This window comes from Schistocerca piceifrons, chromosome 11, assembly GCF_021461385.2.
Source record: "Schistocerca piceifrons isolate TAMUIC-IGC-003096 chromosome 11, iqSchPice1.1, whole genome shotgun sequence".
NCBI classification, from domain to species: domain Eukaryota; kingdom Metazoa; phylum Arthropoda; class Insecta; order Orthoptera; family Acrididae; genus Schistocerca; species Schistocerca piceifrons.
The window spans coordinates 35,864,085-35,884,920 of record NC_060148.1 but is presented as its reverse complement, the minus strand read 5'-3'; the positions used below and the strand labels follow the sequence as shown (position 1 = coordinate 35,884,920).

Below are 20,836 nucleotides of genomic sequence, written 5' to 3'. Positions count from 1 at the left end.
GATTAAAACTGTGTGCCGGACCGAGACTCGAACTCGGGACCATTGCTTTTTGTGGGCAAGTGTTCTTTATGTTATAATAATCAGGAAATGATAAACTCGTCATAGAGATGGCAGATTTGTTCTTTTCCATAAGCCCATAGTGTCTTAACTGAGAAAAACATACTTCATGGGTAGCCACTGCAAACTGAATATTTATTTATTAAACCACAAAAAATCAAAAGGGACCTGTTACTATAAATGTTAACACATTTGCTGCAATCTGACCGAAAAATGTTTTACATGTAGAATACATCTTGTAGGAAAAGCAATCAATGCATTTGGCATTGGGAGAGAATTATTACAAAAATAAACATGCACTTATATTAAAATCAGCTTCACAGTGAAGTCGACCATTTCAGTCAAAGTCGCACTTATAACAATCATCCATCTTTGGCGAATATTTTACAAAAATGTCAAAGCTTCTTGAGTTCCATTATAGCTCTGTTAAAATTACTTTTTCATTTCCAATAACATACTGTGTATATAAAAAAATTAGTTTGTACGTTAAACCATTATTTAAACAATTTTACTTCAGCGGGCTGCACGAAGATGTTATACTGTTTCAAACAGCAGTTGAAAACTTCAAGAATCCCACATCTCAGTAGATTTTTAGCTCGATTTGCCGTTCAACAATTAAACCGCTAATGACCAATAAACTGAATCGGTGGGATTGAGTATCGATCTGTTAACTCATATATGATAAAATTACAAATGATTCCAAATCAAGAATATCACATTAATAATAAATTGTACCGAGCGTTAATTTTGAGATTACAGTTTTGTAGTTTGAAATATGAATTTAATTTCCCTTCACTCATAAAATAACAAGTCCTGTCAACATGCAGTATATATCTTTGACCTAAGGGTATACAACTTTGTTTAAATATTTCCCTTTAAATTTTATTACACTTTCAACATAGTGTATTAACTTAAAATGACAAACATCTGTTATCCTGACAAAAGTCAGTGGCATATGAGGAGTCAGTTTATACAGAATATACATTGTGTATTTATTGTTAAAAAGTACCTTTTTAGGATGTATTATTAACTGAACTCATAGTTTTAACTAAGTTCATACTCAGTGGCTCAAATAAAGGAAGAAAAAGTAAGCATTGTGAAATTATTTTAAACACAATCAATGGAGATGGATTACGAAAAACATTTCCATAATACAGAATTATCCTCATTATCCACTTTATCACTTCGTGCTTTTGACTGTGTAGCAAGTGCAGAATGATATCCCTTCACCATCCAAGACGCCCATTTTCATATCTAGCTACAGGTGGTCCCAGAAGTCTGATGCGTAATGAACTACAAACAGTGCAGATGTAGAGTGACGATCTCAGTGGTGTCATAATTAAGTTCATTGCAGAAATGCCACGTTCACACTCTGCAATCGACACTGCAATGCTGTTTATTATTGATACAAAATTTTTGAACATTGGTGGCTGTACAAGAACAGTTGGCACTTCTCCACTTAGTAGTGGTTTCAGACCCTGTTTGTACTCCCTGAAGTCCTTCATTATTTCAGAGGGCTATTAATCTTAAATCTTTCACACATTCGAAAAATCTCATTTTCTCCATAAGTGATCGATATGTTTTTAGGCCACAATTTCAGGTGAATGGCCTTCATGTAGTTCATATCATCATCGTAGCTTTCAAATGCATTCACTGTTGATAGCAACCTGGATCACAAATTATTTGCCAAGCTGCGATTAAACTGTTCATCAGGAATCTTAGAAATAATTGTTCTTTGAGAAAGTTTAACACAGTGAAAGTTCATATTTTCCAGTGCAATGTTAGCTACATTTGCATGTTGTCCCATTGCATCAAACAGACTTTCAAACATTTTTAATAAAAGTGTAATGTCGTCGTGAGCTTGAGCAAGGTTAACACTTGATCTTTGAAGCTGTAGGGATAGATCGGCCAACTCTTCTAAGGCATCAGAGATTACAGCTAGGTTGGAGACGAAAGTTGTAGATGACAATGTATTACAAAGCCCTTTGTAAGAAGACCGTTGTTTTGAGTCTCGTTTCGTGTCCTCTGATACTTCTAAAAAATGACTGTACAGAGCCCTGCAATCTTTCCACACAGCTTTTACTGCCAATAAACTGGAGGCCACCCAACGAGTGTCAAAACACATGACCAATTTTTAAATTTCTAGCTCCAAACCTTTAGCAGCAACTGCCAACTCACTGCTGTTTTTCGGGGAGCAGCTGAAGATATTGCTAACTTTATCCATGAATATTTTAAAGTGATTAATTCCCACCACTTCTTCTATCGTGTCATGCATGGTGAGTTCTGAACGATGATTCAAACAATGCCAGATGAATAAGTTTGGAAAACATCAGCTTTGCAAGGTCAGACTTTTTTCCTAACACGACAGAAGCTCCATCGCAAGTCAAAGCGATTAAATGGTCTTTCAAAAACTCACAGCCTAGTCCTAGTGATTCTAACTGCTTTAAAAGTTCTTTCAAGATATCAGATGCTGTTGTGTCATTTAGCTCAAAAAGTCGCAAAGAAATTGTCATGGCGTTTTCCCTTTTAACAATGTTCTGAACTAGACAATCAAAGCTTTTTTGTGTGAAAGTGAAGTGGCTTTATCCAAAAGAAGTGAAAATTTGGAGTCACTTTTTATTAATTTATTTATTAGATCTGATGTCATCTGGTCAGAAATATGAATCACTATATTAGATCAAGCAACATTTGAACATAGTATTCGGCCCATATCCAAACCAATTTTAATTTGGAGATCAATTTCTGTCTGAAACTCATTAAACAGTCTATTTAACTTTGCTTGCTTATAAGTTGTCCAAAAATACGCTCAGTAACAACTTCTTGTTCCTTTACTGTGGAAGCGACGGAGTTCTGAATGTGATATTTTTCTGCGTAGTCTGGATTTTGTTTGCTAAACCGTGAGCTTCAAATGTGCAGTGATCAAACAGTTTTTTCCTAAGAGACGTTATTTGATCATGTCCCACATGAGCTTACAGTTCCTAAAAGCCATTGCTCACTCAGTTTTAACCGTTTTGTTTTTTCAGCACCTAGTGTATATCTACAAACTTGGCCTTTTTTTAATAATCAACCACGGGTTTTTAGCTTTATAATCTGTACATTGTTCGACAGACCGACAATCTGGCTTTCCATCATCATTACAATTATCAATACAGTCTATAGATGTGTTGTCTGTATCCATATCCACCAACTTATAGAAATTTTCATTTTGCAACAATGACATAGGAGAAGGATTGTCTGCTTTGTTGTTTGCATCTTCTTCTCCAGCCACAGATGACGTCATGGATTCTACATCTAAACTGTGGTTTTCATTGCCCTCACTAACGTTTTGTCTTTTAGGTTTAAAGAAGTCACTAATTTTTGTAGAGACACACATTACTATTAAACTCTCCTGTCCACTGAGTCACAATGTGTAAATAAACACTACGAACAAACCAAAACAATGCTGTCGGTTCTGAGCAGAACAACTGCACTGCAAGCGATTGACGTACAGAGAGTGATTGAGTAATATTGTTGAACGTGAATTCCTGAAGTGCCTGTTGGATTGTTTGTTGGCTTCTCTGTGAGGCAGCGATGGCTAACAAGGTAAACTGATTCAAATTGAAAAAGCCATAGACACGACCTGTCTGAATCGTGGACTAAAAAGACTGAATTCACATAGACATACAGACAGGCAACTGTAATGCGAGAACCACTTATGGGATTTACTTGTTTCTTTCTTTAACTCACAGATATATTCATTTACTATCTATTATTATATATTTAGCTACTTTAGGTAGCACAAGAAATAAGCTGTGGCTATAATTGTAAGTCAAGTCGCAAGAAACTGGGCTGCCGTCGTGCTCCTTACACTATTAGAGCAAAATCATTTGATTTTTTAATGAATTGTAGACCTCAAAAAGAACCACAAAAAGTCAGCAAGAGCATATGTTTGTCTTTCACAGTTGAGTCACACTCAATTTTTCTGCTTTGTGGGTGTTTAAACAGCTGACTTCAGAAGACAAAAATCATCATTATTCTTCAACCTTAATCTTTTATTTAGGTACATCTTTTTGAGCTCTACAGTTTGGTACTACATAACGTGATATAGTTCTTATGGATTATGTAATGTATTTCAAGAGAGCATGCTGGCAGAAAACATTTTTACTTCACATAGCTGATGACATTTAAACGGCTGAACAGACTTTCAGAAATATAGCTAAGAACCGTCCCCATTAAACCAGCTTTCAAATAAAAAAACGGCTTTAAAATTGGAACTTTCGTTTGAGGACTATGCTGGGGCAGACAGACAGACTTAAGGGTCAAACATATACATGTCCGTTCTGCATTGGGAGTTCAAATTTGCCCCCTGTGGGAGCTCCCCTCTACTGTATAGCGTCAACCATGTTCTAACGAGGGTGCGGGCAGATAAAGACAAAGGTCAAGAGTGCCGTGGGCAAAGGGACATATCGGGTCGCAAGGCTGCCAACTTTTAGTCATTTTTGCTCCATTCGCACATATGATTTTTAGCTGTGACGTAAATTACAACATGGAATAAAATGATTTCGTGAAAGCACATTATAAAGACGTTCACATTCAAACATGGCTTACATTATTTCTCATTAACACACATAACATGAGATGTTGCCTTGCTACTACATTGCCGAGGTTGTTGGCAGTCGTATACAAAAGGCAATATGCACCAATCACAACTTTAGAATGATACTCCAATTATCTTGGGTATACTGTACGTGCGTACACACACACACACACACACACACACACACACACACACACACACACACACACACACACTCTCTCTCTCTCTCTCTCTCTCTCTCTCTCTCTCTACCTCCTGCCCGTCACATCATGTTGGCGAGCCATTGTCATGTTCACTTGTGCTGGTGCAGCAGAAAATTACGGTTACGGTTTGATTTAATACACATGTACTGCTTCAAATCTCCGGTACTGTACTGTTAAAAAAAGGGGGGGGGGAGAAAAGAGAGAATTAGAAGAAAGGGAGTTTCTGGGAGGTGCCAGAATGCATTGTGGCCAAAATTAAGCCCTGATTCAAGGTACATGTTGTTGTTAGGCATATGCTACAGTTTGCAATCTTATTGGCCATTTGTTTGACCTCCAAATTAGTATTACATTTATCTGCAAGGTTACGTTGCTCTGGTGTAATGTGAACAGATATAATGAAACAGGTGTGTGTGTGTGTGTGTGTGTGTGTGTGTGTGTGTGTCAAGGAAGGTTAGGTTAGCCTTAGCACTGCCTTCTGCTTTATTACATTGACAAGAATTCCTAATTAGGCTGGCGACTGATATTAATACATAACTAATATGTGATTAATAAGACTTGCTTTTGTGCTGGAGAACATCTGTTCCTCACACAAATGTTAAGTGTTGGTTATACTCTACTGGAGTGTTTTGGAAACGAATCCCAGTCTGTTTGTCCTGTTCCCATTAGGTTATATTGTGGTCACAACTTTCTCAAAAATTCCTCACAGCAGTTTAAGGTTAGCACTGATTGCCTTTTATGGTTGGCCACATTACCGTTAAAAGCAGTCCCTTTGGAGGGGCCCTCCTGCACAATTCCACCACATGTGGGTGGCTGACTTTCTGGAAGGCTGTGCCCTGTATTCTGTGACATTTGTATGGCTGCTTCGGTATCTTGGCATTTTCAGCTCTTCAGGAGGAAGGCAGAGCTTTAGTTGGTAAAGACATTTCCAGCTGGAGTACATCACAACCAGACACACACTCTGGAATCAGGTATTGAATTGTAAGGTGTATCCAGCAACAGATGTGCACTCGGAGCACAATTCAGGTATGATAATGAGTGAACTAAATTTTAAGAGAACTGTTATGAGAATTCAGTGTGTAAATAAATAGGATAGTGAAGTACCCAGGAATGGAATGGGAATTTTAACTTCTACGAGGCTCTAGACAACGTGATAATGAACGGCAATCAAGCGAGTATCCACATTTGTCTGCATAATCCGTGAGACAGGAGTCATAGCAACAGAATGCCAGAGAAACACCATCCAGATACTACAGAAGCAACCAAGCACTTGTAAGTGCAATAGCTAAACAGCTCATGAATAGAGCTTTTTGAAAAAATAACAACAACATGAAGAAGAATGGAAGACAAAGGTGATTATCTGTTTGAGGAAGATAAATTTGGAGTAAAGGATCCAGGGATAGTGGAAGGAATGTGTAAGAAAAATCAAGGCATCTTTATTGGATTTGAAGATCTTTACATGACATTTGACAGCATGAAATAATGAAAGTGTGTGAAATTTTTTTAAAAGGTACATATAAGATATATTGAACAGCAGGTAACATAGAATATGTACAATAATCAACAAGAATTGGTATTCTGAATTAAAGATTGTTAAAGATAAGGATGCAGGTAATCTCCACACACGTTCAGATGAACACTGAAGAATCATTGGTGGAACTGAAGAAACTTATAGCAATTTAATTAAAACTTAAGTTGAAAAGGATATCATTGATAAAATTCACTGGTGATATTTCTGTGTTCACCGAAAGTCAGACTGAATCTCCAGAATTGGTGAATGTAATAAACAGTTGAATGAGTGCCAAATCAGGATTAATGAATGGAAGAAAGAGGAAAGTATTGGGGTGTGGCAGAAGTAACATTGGTGGCAAAGTTTACAGAATTAAGGACCACACAGTAGACCACTTGTACAGACTCTGGTACATGTGATGCTAATTTACACTGAGGGTCAAAGCACGGTTGTTATAAGGAATAATGTAGCATGGAAAAACAGGAGATTCCCCGCAAAACAAAGTTACTAATATCAAAGATATGCCTTAATTTGTGTTAGACATACCTGAATGTATGCTTGGAGCAGAGTACTGCATAAAAATTAATCATGGATTATGGAAAAAACAAGAGGGGAATCGGAGCATTGTAAATGCGGTGCTATTGACGGATGTTTAAACTAGGTGAACTCATAACAGAAGAACTATCGAACATCTCTGCAGAATAGGTGAGGATAGTGTGATATGTGAAAAACTGTGACAAGTACAAGGGTCAGCAGAGTAAGTTATATTTGAAGGCATCAGGGAATAACCACTGTGGAACTAGAGGTGGTTGCTGAGGTTAAAAACTGTAGGGAAAGACAGAGATAGGAATGCATGTCATAAATAATTGTGGACTCTGGGAGCTCATGGCACTGCAATTCTGCTGCTCAGACAGACAGACACATTGTCAACAGAAGGCAGAGTTTCCCCTTTGCATGTCTGTGGTTACCGAGACTGGCTGTTACAGCAGACTACAGTGGGGCAACCAAGGTGGTGCACACCCTGGCAAGCTGAGGCTCTGCTGGCGTTTGCTTCTGTTTGGTGATTGCCGAGTATATTTCTTGGTTACTAACAGAAACTATAGCAAATTATTGGGTTCTTTCTCCTCTCTCATTCCTGACAAGCACCAAAAATGGTCTCATAAATGTGTGTGTGTGTGACCTCTGCTAGACCATTCCAATGCATCTAAAGTAATAGACATTTATCTCATCTGACAGTGTTACACATTCAGTGCACTCATACTCTCCCCATCACTAAATTTTCTGGGCATGACATTGTCTGAATTATTGAAACTTCCTGGCAGATTAAAACTGTGTGCCGGACCGAGACTCGAACTCGGGACCTTTGCCTTTCGCGGGCAAGTGCTCTACCAATTGAGCTACCCAAGCACGACTCTCATTCTGGAAACATCCCCCAGGCTGTGGCTAAGCCGTGTCTCCGCAATATCCTTTCTTTCAGGAGTGCTAGTTCTGCAAGGTTTGCAGGAGAGCTTCTGTAATGTTTGGAGGGTACGAGCCGAGGTACTGGCAAAAGTAAAGTTGTGAGGACTGGGCTTGACTCGTGCTTGGGTAGCTCAGTTGGTAGAGCACTTGCCCACGAAAGGAAAAGGTCCCGAGTTCGAATCTCGGTCCAGCAGACAGTTTTAATGTGCCAGGAAGTTTCATATCAGCGCACACTCCGCTGCAGAGTGAAAATCTCAGTCTGAATTATTGTTGGCATTTGTTTGCTGGTCTTTATGAATAAGACACTTAACTGTTGACAATAACTATTTTTCCTACCAACCTATTCTTAACTAACCTCTCTTCCATGGTACTATGATCTAGTCGTGGGGATACCACCTCTGATTGCATGTTTTGATTTTATTCCCAGTTCACTTTGCTGACCCTCATTAAGTCTAGACTGAGCATTTACACTTTGCTTTTCAGTATTTATATCTTATCTACCATATAATGTTGTGTGCACGCGCGCGTGCGTGTGTGTGCGCGTGTGTGTTTTGAGGGAACTCACCGCATTTGAGAGACAGTGGCCTCATCAGGTGGAGGAGTCGTGGGCCGCGCAGCAGCAGGTGTCTGGCGAGGTGCGCTGGCAGAGGTGGCGGTGGCAGCGGTGGTGGTGGTGGTGGTGGTTCTGGTTGTGGTTGTGGTGCTGGTGGTAGTGGTGGTCCTCAGCTCTGTAACGACTGGTGCACTGCACATACAGAGAGGCAGGGTGTGAGCTGGCTAGGCGTGTCCTCGTGGGGATGTGGAGGTGGCTCGCTATGGCCAGCACTGCTGAGGGACCATCCACACAGGGGATAGGGCTCCAGTTAATACAAATGAATTACCAGTAAGCTAATAACAATCAGTTGTACCATCCGAGCTTTCCACGGCAGTCGCTCAACCCCGTACAACAGGTAGTTCAAATCTAAGTGCAGCCAGAAGGTACATACAACGCCCAATACTTGCACAAAACATAATTACAGAATTACTGGACAGGTTAGCTCAGGTGCTGTCGCCATCAAAACTATCCAAACGGCCTGAATTCCACTCCACCTAAATTGTATGATGATGATGAAGTCCCATATTCCTTGACAGAGTGTAGGGGAACGACGAATGCACCCACATAATGTTACTGTCTTGCAGTTCCTCTGATCTCTTTTCGATATGGGCATTTCACTCTACAAAACGATTACTAAAAGACCCCACTTGAAGCAACTGATTTGTAACACTGAGTCCACAATCAGACTAATATCACGATAATGTGAATATCGAAACCTGTTATAATTAGATGGCAGCTTGTAAACTCAAGTTTATTGCAATAAATGACTTTTTGGAAACTAAGTTTCAACTTGAAATTAAGTGACGAAAACATTTGTATTAAGACTACCATCCAGGATTCCAACTGAGCACCTATTGTCTCTGTTAACTAAGTACGAAAGATCTTAAATATCATTTCAGCCACAGGTAAGCATGTGTGTATGTGTGCATGTTGGAATGTTGAAATGGCTTCGCATTGTGTTTGATGATTCAAACCTAGCAACTAATAGGATTGTTAACTACGTGCAGTAATACATTACATATCCAAATATAGCAATATGAGAATCTGAACTGTCGAGAAAAAGTATTTTGTTCCTTTACTGGGATCTGAATCCACCACCTCCCGTTGTTTTCTAACCACAAATACATGTTAAACATCTGCTTAGTTTAGCTGTAGCAGGATGTGCCCATATATGAACTGGAAATAACCTAACGGAACATTCTGTGTGGGGTGGGAATCTATCCCTGCATGCTGCATGCGCCATCGTTGTTGACTGCACACAAGATAATGTTGATTATCGAATTCTTTTTCGCCACTTGCTACGAGGTACATGTTTTAACTTTTCAAGCAATCATTTAAAGTTTTGTGTGACAGACTTGAAATCGACACCAGCTGTCATAGTTGACAAGACATGCAGAGGCGATAAAAATCAAAATTGCTTTTCTCCTCTGGTTTTATGTGCATGACACAATGAAAATCTTTGCAGACAACCATGAATACAATGGATGCTAATAACTATGGACATATCCGTGGGAAGAACTTCGTAACACAAAAGAGCTTCATTACACCAGATGTGTACTGTTACATTCTGTGGACTCACATTAGCCTTTGATTTTAAGTTTTTTGTCAGGACCAAACATTTTTGTTTTATGAAGGTGGAGCCAAATAGTTCAAATGTCCATCCAACCATCCTGTTTTAAGTTTTCCTTTATTTTCTTAAACTAAGCAATGCAAATACTGTGACCATTCCTTTGAAATGGCACTATCTATTTCCTTTCTAACATTTCAGAGCTGTAGATTCTATTTTGTCTCTAATGGTCTTGCAGTCGATGGGATGTTTGACAATTTCTTCTTTCTTTCTTCCTCAACATTTCCTATGAATTAAAGTGCCGCATGATGGCTAATTGGTCACATTTCATGACATTTGGCAGTGATCGATTGAGCCATACTGGTAAACCACCACATCAAAACAAACCAACTGCAAATGAAAAAATTATTTCCTGACGTAATTTCTTTGACACACTTACCACATACACACACACAAAATAATACAACAAAACAAACACATTTCCAGAATACAAAAGGACTCACAAGCTGAAAACTTACACACACACACACACACACACACACACACACACACTGACAACACCACACAGAAAAGAACCAGCTGGTACACCATAACCTACACACAAACTAACACACGTAAGCAGAGCCAAAATAAAAAAAAAAAATACCACACCATAACACACACACACACACACACACACACACACACACACACACACACACACACACACACACACAAACGCATGCACGCACAAATGCGTACACAAACAGATCACAGATACTTCAATAATTACACTTGAAAGTTTCGCAATAACATTCGATATTTGGCAAAAACATTTGACAGTCGGCAACAGAAACCAAAACATTGCATTGCAACAATCTTTCAGTTCATAGTGCTGTGGAATGTGGGAAAAACTGCAAATTGGCATTCATAAGAAGAACACCAAAAATGCAATGGGAGTGTAATATGTAAGAAATTGTCCACACAACCTGTAAGTACAGTTCAAAACATTACTACTTAATAGGAAATACCAACCACCAGAACTGTTTATAACCTATAGGCACAGTGACAAAAATGTAAATTAAATAGCTAGCATATGTACATATTCCAGGCCACTGATAACGCCTTGCAGAAAATAAACTCTAAACGCGTATGGCACTAAAATTGTGTTTTATTCAGTTGCTGTCAGCTGGTCCATAAGTAAAAATTATGAATATACTGAGATGCACAAAATACTTCATGCAGCATTTTCGAAGGTTTAAACAACAATCCTTATGACCTTCAAGTGTACAATATTCAATAAGTCACTCCAAGAATATTTTATAGCTACAAATAAAAAATTATGATTGATAAATGTACTTATTCCAACATGCATGACAACACGTCAGACAAAAGTCTATGATATTATGCATGAATCTACTTGTTTCAATTAAATTATGGATGGTCCTTTTAGGCTACATGCATCAATGTAGTATGCTACATGAGGAAAAATGATGGACTTTCTTACGCACTTGCACAGTACATTTTTAGGCCCCCTTTTTCCACATGGAATTTATATGGAGGGATTATCTGTGCTACATAAGCTACATTTACTGAAGACAAGCCTCATCTTTGCCAAGATTGACGGTGTTAATAATAACAGAAGAAATTATAATAATGAATGATCTCTTCAAAAAACTATTATAGTGGATAAACATGGCTGCTTAGTAGCTTAATACCACTTTAAAGTAAAAAATAAATTCCTTCTGAAATTATAATAAAGGAAAGCCACTTCAAGAATAACAATGGACGCATTCTCAAACAACAGTCACTGCCTATGATTGACTTCCTTATATATCAAATGACCTCTCTTCTTTTAGTAAAATTATAAGCCTCTATCACAATAATAAAGAGCTAGAAAATAATTAACGTTCCTTGACACAATGGCACACTACTGCAGTTATAAATGTGACAATGGAGAACATTCTGGAAGTTTGATTGATACTTGTCGCTGAGTTTATTTTGTACGATCTAATGTTGGTGTAACCTAAACTCTTACAAGATCACAGCAGCTCAGGTGGGAGAAAACACTTCCTGCAGAAATTTCTGTAGCCTACAATAATGCCAGTAGTGCAGCTGACAATTATGCGATTTTATTTCAGTGATTACAAAAACAACTCTAAAGTACACATTAGGTAGCTGAGGCAACTAGTGACCATTGACATGGATTAACAAGGAAAAGAATGTTTTGTAAAGGCTGTAATGAACCTCAGGGAAACGGAACGCTCATCCAGTGACGAGCATCCTTCGTTAACAGCAAAACAGTGGCACTGCATTGAAAGTAGTTTGGTGGTCTGTTAAAATTGCTCTGGCTTCATTTGCTTAAGCTCTATATTCGAGTCACTGATCAGCCAAACACTTGACTAGTATTAACAGACCCTCTTTGCCTCCGGTGACTTCTGTTTAACAACATAAGGTTCCACTTTCCTTCCTAATCTACAATAAAGCCGACGCTCCTTCACTACCTGCTGGAGGAGAGTCGGTGTATGTTGGGCCATGACAGAGGCAGACGTCCAGCTAGTGGAAGCTCACCATTAACCTTTCTTGCACCAGAAATTTTATTTCATCCCTGAAACAATTGTCATGTAAAGTCACAGCACACTTATTTGAACTTGCAATGTTGAAAATGTTGGTGCTGAACTGGGAATCTAACTTGGATATCTCTTTCTGCCATCTTTAACACTTTTCGAACAATACAGTTCCATCGTTTTGTTGAGTCCCCAACATTCCACAGTTTTCCAGGTTTCAATGAAAGGGGAAGGTCTGGTTTTAAATACTGGTTGGGTACAAAAATTTTCGCTGTGTGATTTCAAGTTGTAGCATTCGCACTGCAAATAACATGTGGAAAGCAATTACGATTTTTAGCATTTGTGCATGCTAACATCAACAATAACAATTGGTGCCAATTTTGACTATGAAACAGGCAGAGAACGTTTTATCCTATCATTTCAGATTTATAAATTCCACTCCTAGTGGCTGGTGGAAAAGTATTTGACAGGTGCGTAGCCAGTGGTGATAGCACATACAGGGTTAAGAGTCCCAGTCAGCACAGAACTTTTCCTCGCATAATTTCTAGTTCAGACATGAGCATATCTCACTGGTGGTGAAATGAACTGACATTGTGTATCTATATGTGGCTAGAAAACAACATGATATATGCTGGGTTCGAAATGCAGCAGGGGAATACTTTGTTGTATAATCATTTCAGTTTCATCATCCCTCTAGCGGTGAAAAATTTTGATACATAAAATTATAACAGTTTATTGTGCTTCATTCACAATCCCTGCCCAAAACAAAACTTTATGCCCCATCATATCAAGTTTGAAAAAGTGCATATGATGTCACATGCAGTTAAAATGATAGTTAAGATCTGTAGTGACCGGATTGGAGTCCTGGATCACAGTCCAATACAAAAGCATGTAGTTTGAAGCTGAATCTTGCTTTTTGAAATCTCATTTATTGTAATTCACTTCAGTTTACAAGCACTGAGGACCATCATCTCTGGTAAAGGGTTTTCTGATATTTACATTACTGTGGTATTGGTTTTCATATGGACGATAATAGACGAAGTGCAAGAAAGTTATGTGCCTGCATACAAACCAGGTGGAACGCAGTTCAGGAAATTTGGCTGCTTCTGAGCATGGTAACACACGCATATAAATTCGACAGGCACGACACTTGTCTGATTGTCAAACATTTCGTATTGTAATTAATGTGATACTTTGATCATCAGACATCGTTCAAAGCCTGTCTTAAAACTGGTCTTTGAAAGGTACAGCTAATGAAATGGTTGACAGCGTGTTTCAAATTGAGCTGGAGAAGGAAATCAGTACAGCGGGCAGTAAGGCACGGTGAAACTCGTGATTTGACAACAGAAAGAGGCTGTGGGTGTGGAACAGTTACATGTCATAACAGTATTACCACATTCATCTCAATTTCATTAATTAAATACGGTTGACAGGAATTTAAGTATTTTTCAAGTGAGCATCCTCACAGTGTAAGCACACATGAAACCATGGGGTAGTTAAAGTAAGCTGTGTCATTCCCCAGTGATGGAAAAACACACACTAATGTGTGTGTGTGTGTGTGTGGGGGGGGGGGGGTGATGAGCAATGTTTGTGATTGATGATGTAAGTTGTGCTGTAAACTTGCTACTGAAATAAAATTAAGTTTGTCCTCCACAAACAGTAGGTATGAATGGTAAATTCCGTGAGAATTGGAAGTCTATCTAGAAGGGCTGGCATGGGTACAAGAGGGAGTAGGATGAACATGGGATAGTGAGACATCCTCCCCAAAAAATGGGAAAACACTGTATCACTTCACTGTGTGAAGTGGACACTGTATGAAGTAAAAAATAATTCTGCTTACATGTGGTTTTATACGTCTTATTTTAATTATTAAAATCATATGTACCTGTGGTGTATAAAATTTGTGTGTAATACTATGTATAATTTTGAGAGGCTGGGGGGGGGGGGGGTGTCAAGTGGAATCAGTGAAAGACAGAGGCAGTTCCAGAACCAAACATTGTATATCTGTCTGTAACTGACACCCAATAGTGTGGGAAGTATGAGGCAGTGAACTAGGTGAAGATCACGACAAGAATCTATTATACATCATCAAGAGAATTTTTAAAATGTACACAAAGATAACTGTTAGTAAAAAGATTCCCGTTAACAAAAATTTTTTCAAACATAAGAGTTTGAGTCATTTCCCACAGCGTGCATAACGAGTTTGGAATAATGTAATGTTTTACATTTTTTTCAAGAATGTAAATAACAATGAATTTTGAAGTTAATCTTTATAGAATACAAGAGAAAGACACTGAATGATTTACAACACTGGCTCTATGTTCATTACAATTGGTTCAGGGAATGCACATAGTGTCATCTCAAACACAAGATTTCTGATATGCCACATAGCACATAAAATATTACGTAAGTATTAAAACCTAAATGAAAAATAAATGATCATTTATCAGTGTTAGTAGCTAGTAGACTTTTATGGACATATACAATTGGAAAATGGTGCAGAATAAAGGTAACTCTGGACGCAGAGAGACTTCAATGCTCACAGAAATCAGAGGCACAATAGCAACAACAATGGATGGGATAGATAATGTCATAAGGTGTGCCACAGGAGAATGGAAGCCTGTAGTTTTCACTGGGTGGCTATAGTAAAGCCATAGATCCACTGAAACAACACACACACACACACACACACACACACACACACACACACACACACACACACACACACACACACACACAGGGGTGGACACCTGTTCGTCGAATACACAGTAAGGCACGGTATTCTGTGTGTCACAGAAGGGAACGTATCCAAGCACTGCGTGAGCTTTATGTAATGCTGAGTACAGAGGCGAACAAAATGAGGTGGGAAGACTCAACTTTATGGGACCAGCTGGAACTGCGCTGCAAGAGGTGTGAGCAGTCAGCCACTGGGGCACCGATGCTTACTTCACCTGGTTTTCTGAACATCTTCCATACAAGCCCTCACAGCAGAGCATTCTTTTATATTATGCGTCTTTAGAGCAATTAACATCTTCCGTGTACTATCTGGATTTGGAGAGAACCAAGAATTATCTTGGGATAGTTACTGGCATATGGCTTGCACGTGGAAAGAAAGTGACCGACAACTACGTAAGAGCCAAAGCTGTAATACTAAGGTGTGAATAGTGATTACTCTGATAATCTGCTTTTATACAAGACGAAACTTCCACAGGTCAACATCAGCCATCTAAATTTGTAAAAATGTTACCACCATCCTCTATAATCATTCTGCAGTACACTACCTTGCTCGAGGTGTCGATTGTAAGTGACTTTGTCATCATCTTCATGCAGTGTGGCACTATTCAAAGGTGTCTCATTGTCATCAGCCACAGAGGCAATGGACAACTTTAGAGACCACTTCATGGGAACAGGGCTACAGCAACCAGTACAGGCTGCCGGTTGCAAACTACACCCATCACTGTGTCTGAGCCTGTGCTGGGCAATACAGCTTTGTGTCCACAGCAGTCTGCCTCATGCTCTATTCACACAGTGAGTGTACCCTCTGTCATGACAGTTGATGCTAAAACCTGAACAACCACTTTCTGTATACATGTAGTTTAATATAATGCCCACAAACTGGCTCTTTGATGGTTTTTGTTAGCTAGCATACCTGGTAATGAACACTGTTCAGTTTAGGGGTTCGCTGAAACTGCTACACGAGGGTAATGATAGCATTGTGAGCTATCGTGAAATGACTGTCTATGATGGTGTATTTTACAGCAGACACACGTCTACGAAAATTCAGTGGGAAAAATTATACAGTTGGAAATACACACACCTAGAACCGAGAGACACTAATCAGTCGGTTGTCTCACACTTACCTGGTTTGTGGTGGTGGATCATACAGCAATCTGCTCACTTCGATCAAGTCCTTAGGTTGATGAAGCATCGCATCTGCCCACCCCTGAGTGGCCATCACCTCGTGGGTACGTGCCTTAATAAATTCGATGGCGGCTCGCCTGAGGTCACTGCAGGAGTGGCGGACTGCGAGGACGGCCGCGGCCGCCGCGGTCTCCACGGTCAGCTGAGCGGCCACCTGCCGCTCGCACTCCGCCTTCAGCCGCGACGCCCCGTACTTATCTGCTGCAGCCAGCAGCTGGGGGGCCGTGCCGGGCAGCTGGGGGGCCGCGCCGGGCAGCTGGGGGGCCCGCTGGGTGTACAGGTAGGAGACCAGCTGCCTCAGCACCGGGCCCCCGATGTCGGCAATCCTCACCACGCCAGTGCTCGCCTCGAGGGTGTCGTGGGCGAACATGGCCGCGAACACAGGGCTCCTGTCCGCCAGGACGGCCCTGTGCACCACCAGCCGAGTCTCACCTGCCTCGAGTATCACCATGGCGTCGTCCCCGGCGTCCAGCAGGTCCCCCAGGTCCACAGCCACCGTCTCTGTGATGTCCTTAACTGCTTCCATTGCGGACGATTCTGAAACACGGCAACACGGAGCAGCCGTTTCAGTATACAGGTGACTGACGATACTTCTACGAGTGACAGCCACACCTGTCTCCAGCGACAGTTGATAAATACAGGGTGAGTCACCTAACGTTACCGCTGGATATATTTCGTAAACCACATCAAGTACTGACGAATCAATTCCACAGACCGAACGTGAGGAGAGGGGCTAGTGTAATTGATTACTACAAACCATACAAAAACGCACGGAAGTATGCTTTTTAACACAAACCTACGTTTTTTTTAAAAATGGAACCCCGTTAGTTTTGTTAGCACATTTGAACATACAAACAAATACGTAATCAGTGCCGTTTGTTGCATTCTAAAATGTTAATTACATCCGGAGATATTGTAACCTAAACTTGACGCTTGAATACCACTCCTCTGTTGTTCAATCGTCTGTATCGGAGAGCACCGAATTACGTAGGGATCCAAAGGGAACAGTGATGGACCTTAGGTACAGAAGAGACTGGAACAGCACATTACGTCCACACGCTGACACCTTTTTATTGGTCTTTTTCACTGACACACATGTACATTACCATGAGGGGTGAGGTACACGTACACACGTGGTTTCCGTTTTCAATTGCGGAGTGGAATAGTGTGTCCCGACATGTGAGGCCAATAGATGTTCAATGTGGTGGCCATCATTTGCTGCACACAATTGCAATCTCTGGCGTAATGAATGTCGTACACGCCGCATTACACCTGGTGTAATGTCGCCGCAGGCCGCCACAATAGGTTGTTTCATATCCTCTGGGTTGTAGGCACATCACGGTACACATTCTCCTTTAACGTATCCTACAGAAAGAAGTCCAGAAATGTAAGATCAGGAGAACGGGCTGGCCAATTTATGCGTCCTCCACGTCCTATGAAACGCCCGTCGAACATCCTGTCAAGGGCCAGCCTAGTGTTAATTGCAGAATGTGCAGGTGCACCATCATGCTGATACCACATACGTCGACGCGTTTCCAGTGGGGACATTTTCGAGGAACGTTGGCAGATCATTCTGTAGAAACGCGATGTATGTTGCAGCTGTTTGGGCCCCTGCAATGAAGTGGGGACAATGTTTCAAGCGTCAACTTTAGGTTACAATATCTCCGTATGTAATTAACATTTTACAATGCAACAAACGGCACTGATTACGTATTTGTTTATATGTTCAGATGTGCTAACAAAACTAAAGGGGTTCCATTAAACAAACAACGTAGGATTGTGTTAAAAAACATACTTCCGTGCATTTTTGTATGGTTTGTATTAAACAATTACACTAGCCCCTCTCCTCACGTTCGGTGTGTGGAATCGGTTCGTCAGTATTTGATGTGGTTTACGAAATATATCCAGCGGTAATGTTAGGTGACTCACCGTGTAAAGTCCATCCTTAGTCGGTTCCAGCAGTATCACACCCTTTCTGTCCGACTGATGCCATTGGTGAATAACAGCAGATCTTTAATAATACCATTTTCAAGCTTTACCTTTTCTTTCAGCATATTTCATTTGGAGAACAAGCTCCAGAAGCGGCAAGGACATTATTTCCATCTTTTTTTCTACAGTGCAATGTTATTTGGTATGGAAATGGTTTGAAATAGACGTCTACCAAAATACTAAATAGGCTGTACAGAACTATAGTATTACTCTATTCAACGAGATGTTCTCTTTACTTCTGTTATTCAAGAAAACAACACCGTTTTATGACCTGAATCTGTATTATTCGTCATTTAACAAGCAGTCATGCGTGTACCCTTGCAGGAGTTGCTTCACACAGGGGATGAAGCCCGTGCGTCGGGAGACTGACGTGCGTTCACAGTGAAAGGTCGTGAAGTGGGTTCAGCCGAGTACGCAGTTCAAATTGTCATCCACCAGGGTACAGTAGCGGACAGACACATTCAAGAAACAGTGAATTGTACTGTTTATTTCTTGAAGGATTTTTCTTTTATGGTTGTACAGTTTTGTGTATGTTTTTAGTAGTGTGGATGATGTGTGAATGTGGTCTAAAGTAAATATGTAGATCACTGTTATAGTGACAAACGCCGTACGAAGTAACGTGAGAAATTTTTAATACACTGTGAATTAAGACGACGGGGAATTTTGTATTATAGTGTGTCAAGTATGTTTATGGTAAAGGGAAGCTAATTTCAGTGTAAATGTAAACAGTTAATAATGTAAAGTATAAATAAAGTATCAGAATGTCAAATATTTTGGAAAAAAGTACAGTTCGAGTGTGTTGTTTATTGATTTGTTAGTCATGAGAAAAGCGCGCTAACACAGGAGAATAATATTTTTGTATTGGCCTTAATGCAGACTGAGCAATCGCAACGGAGTATTCTTCACGCATCTCTTCTCTTGCAAATGGAGAATGCTTACACCAATCCAAGAAGTCAGCGCCCAGCCTTTCAATGGTACGGTCGTGTGTAGTATGAGCTCCGAAGGAAGTAGTTGTTTGCCAGTTTCATGTCTGCATGTGCTACATGTCTCAAAAGTGCTTTACAGTGAAGGTAAATAAATTCATTCATAGCGGCATCAACGAGCAGCAATACGGCAGGGCAGCGCTACCAACTTACACGACAAGCGGGGACCCTGAAACTGGGACGGCGGCAGACGGAGGAGGTCTGACACTCAGTTTCTGCACGCCGAGGCTGCAGCATTCGACGAAAGATGAGTTTGTTAGAACTGTTTTGTGTGTGTGTGTGTGTGTGTGTGTGTGTGTGTGTGTGTGTGTGTGTGTGCGCGCGCGAGCGAGCTGCAGACTGAGTAACATGGTAAGTGATAAAGATTTTGTAAATACGAAAAAAGAAGGATTCTCATTCAGTGGAAGTGCTTCACAAACTAGCACGCTTGAACAGAGAGGAGTAGATGTTAAAGTAAAAGAGGAGGTTTTTGAGGATGTTTCTTTGTTATTTACGGACGGTGAAGTAGACTTTGCTTCAAGTACGTCAGTTGATGTAACTACTGGAGACAATGAAGATCCTGAAAGTCACATTAAGCCGGCCAGAGTGGCCGAGCGGTTCTAGACCCTACAGTCTGGATCCGCGCGACCGCTACGGTCGCAGGTTCGAATCCTGCCTCGGGCATCTATGTGTGTGATTTCCTTAGGTTAGTTAGGTTTAAGTAGTTCCAAGTTCTAGGGGACTGATGACCACAGCAGTTAAGTCCCATAGTGCTCAGAGCAATTTGAAAAAAAGTCACATTACGCATGAAATCGGTAAAAATCAATTGCATGATGACAATATTGGTAGTGTTACTGAATCAAATGTGGATACCAAATTCGGAATGGTACCGAAGGAAAAAGATAAACAGGGAACAGTAAAGCAGAAAATAGAACAAAGAGGATATGTTTGCAGCATTAATGGATTCTATGAAAGATGGACATACTAATTTGGCTGAAACAACTGATCAGAACATCAATGGAAAACTTGAAAAGCAGACTGCGGTTTTAAAATATATGTGGGAAAATGATCTGAAGTCGTTAGAAAGTAAAGTGGATGGCAAAATTTCTGAAGTTGAGAATAACTGCCAACAATCCACTAGAACTGTAGAAAAAGAATTAACAGATGCCTTGAAAGAAGTTGCTATTGGAAACAAACAAAGGGCAGAAGTGATAAAAGATAGAGTGCAGAAACTAGGTCAAAATAACGGCGGTAGTGTGTGTGTGTGTGTGTGTGTGTGTGTGTGTGTGTGTGTGTGTGTGTGTGTGTTTTAAGATCACAAACTGTTAGGCAGTAAAATCAGTTCTGAATATGCCAAATGTATGACTGAAGTAAGAAGTGTGTCCGACTGAATGGGCGAGACAGAAGAAAATGTTCTTCAGCTAATTAACCAGATAGAAGAGGTTGAAAATA

General features: G+C 40.2%; 1 protein-coding gene across 2 annotated transcripts in view; it reads right to left on the bottom strand.

The window, feature by feature from the left end:
• The window catches only part of LOC124719939, a 103,089-nt gene that overhangs the window by 30,876 nt on the left and 51,377 nt on the right, over nucleotides 1–20,836 (bottom strand). For both annotated transcript variants that reach the window (XM_047245137.1, XM_047245138.1), the window contains exons 2-3: nucleotides 16,373–16,970; nucleotides 8,370–8,549 (exon numbers count right to left, since the gene is read on the bottom strand). In XM_047245137.1, coding sequence (XP_047101093.1) covers nucleotides 8,370–8,549; nucleotides 16,373–16,959 — 767 coding nt within the window. In that variant the 5' untranslated portion in view covers nucleotides 16,960–16,970. The remainder of the gene's footprint in view (nucleotides 1–8,369; nucleotides 8,550–16,372; nucleotides 16,971–20,836) is intronic.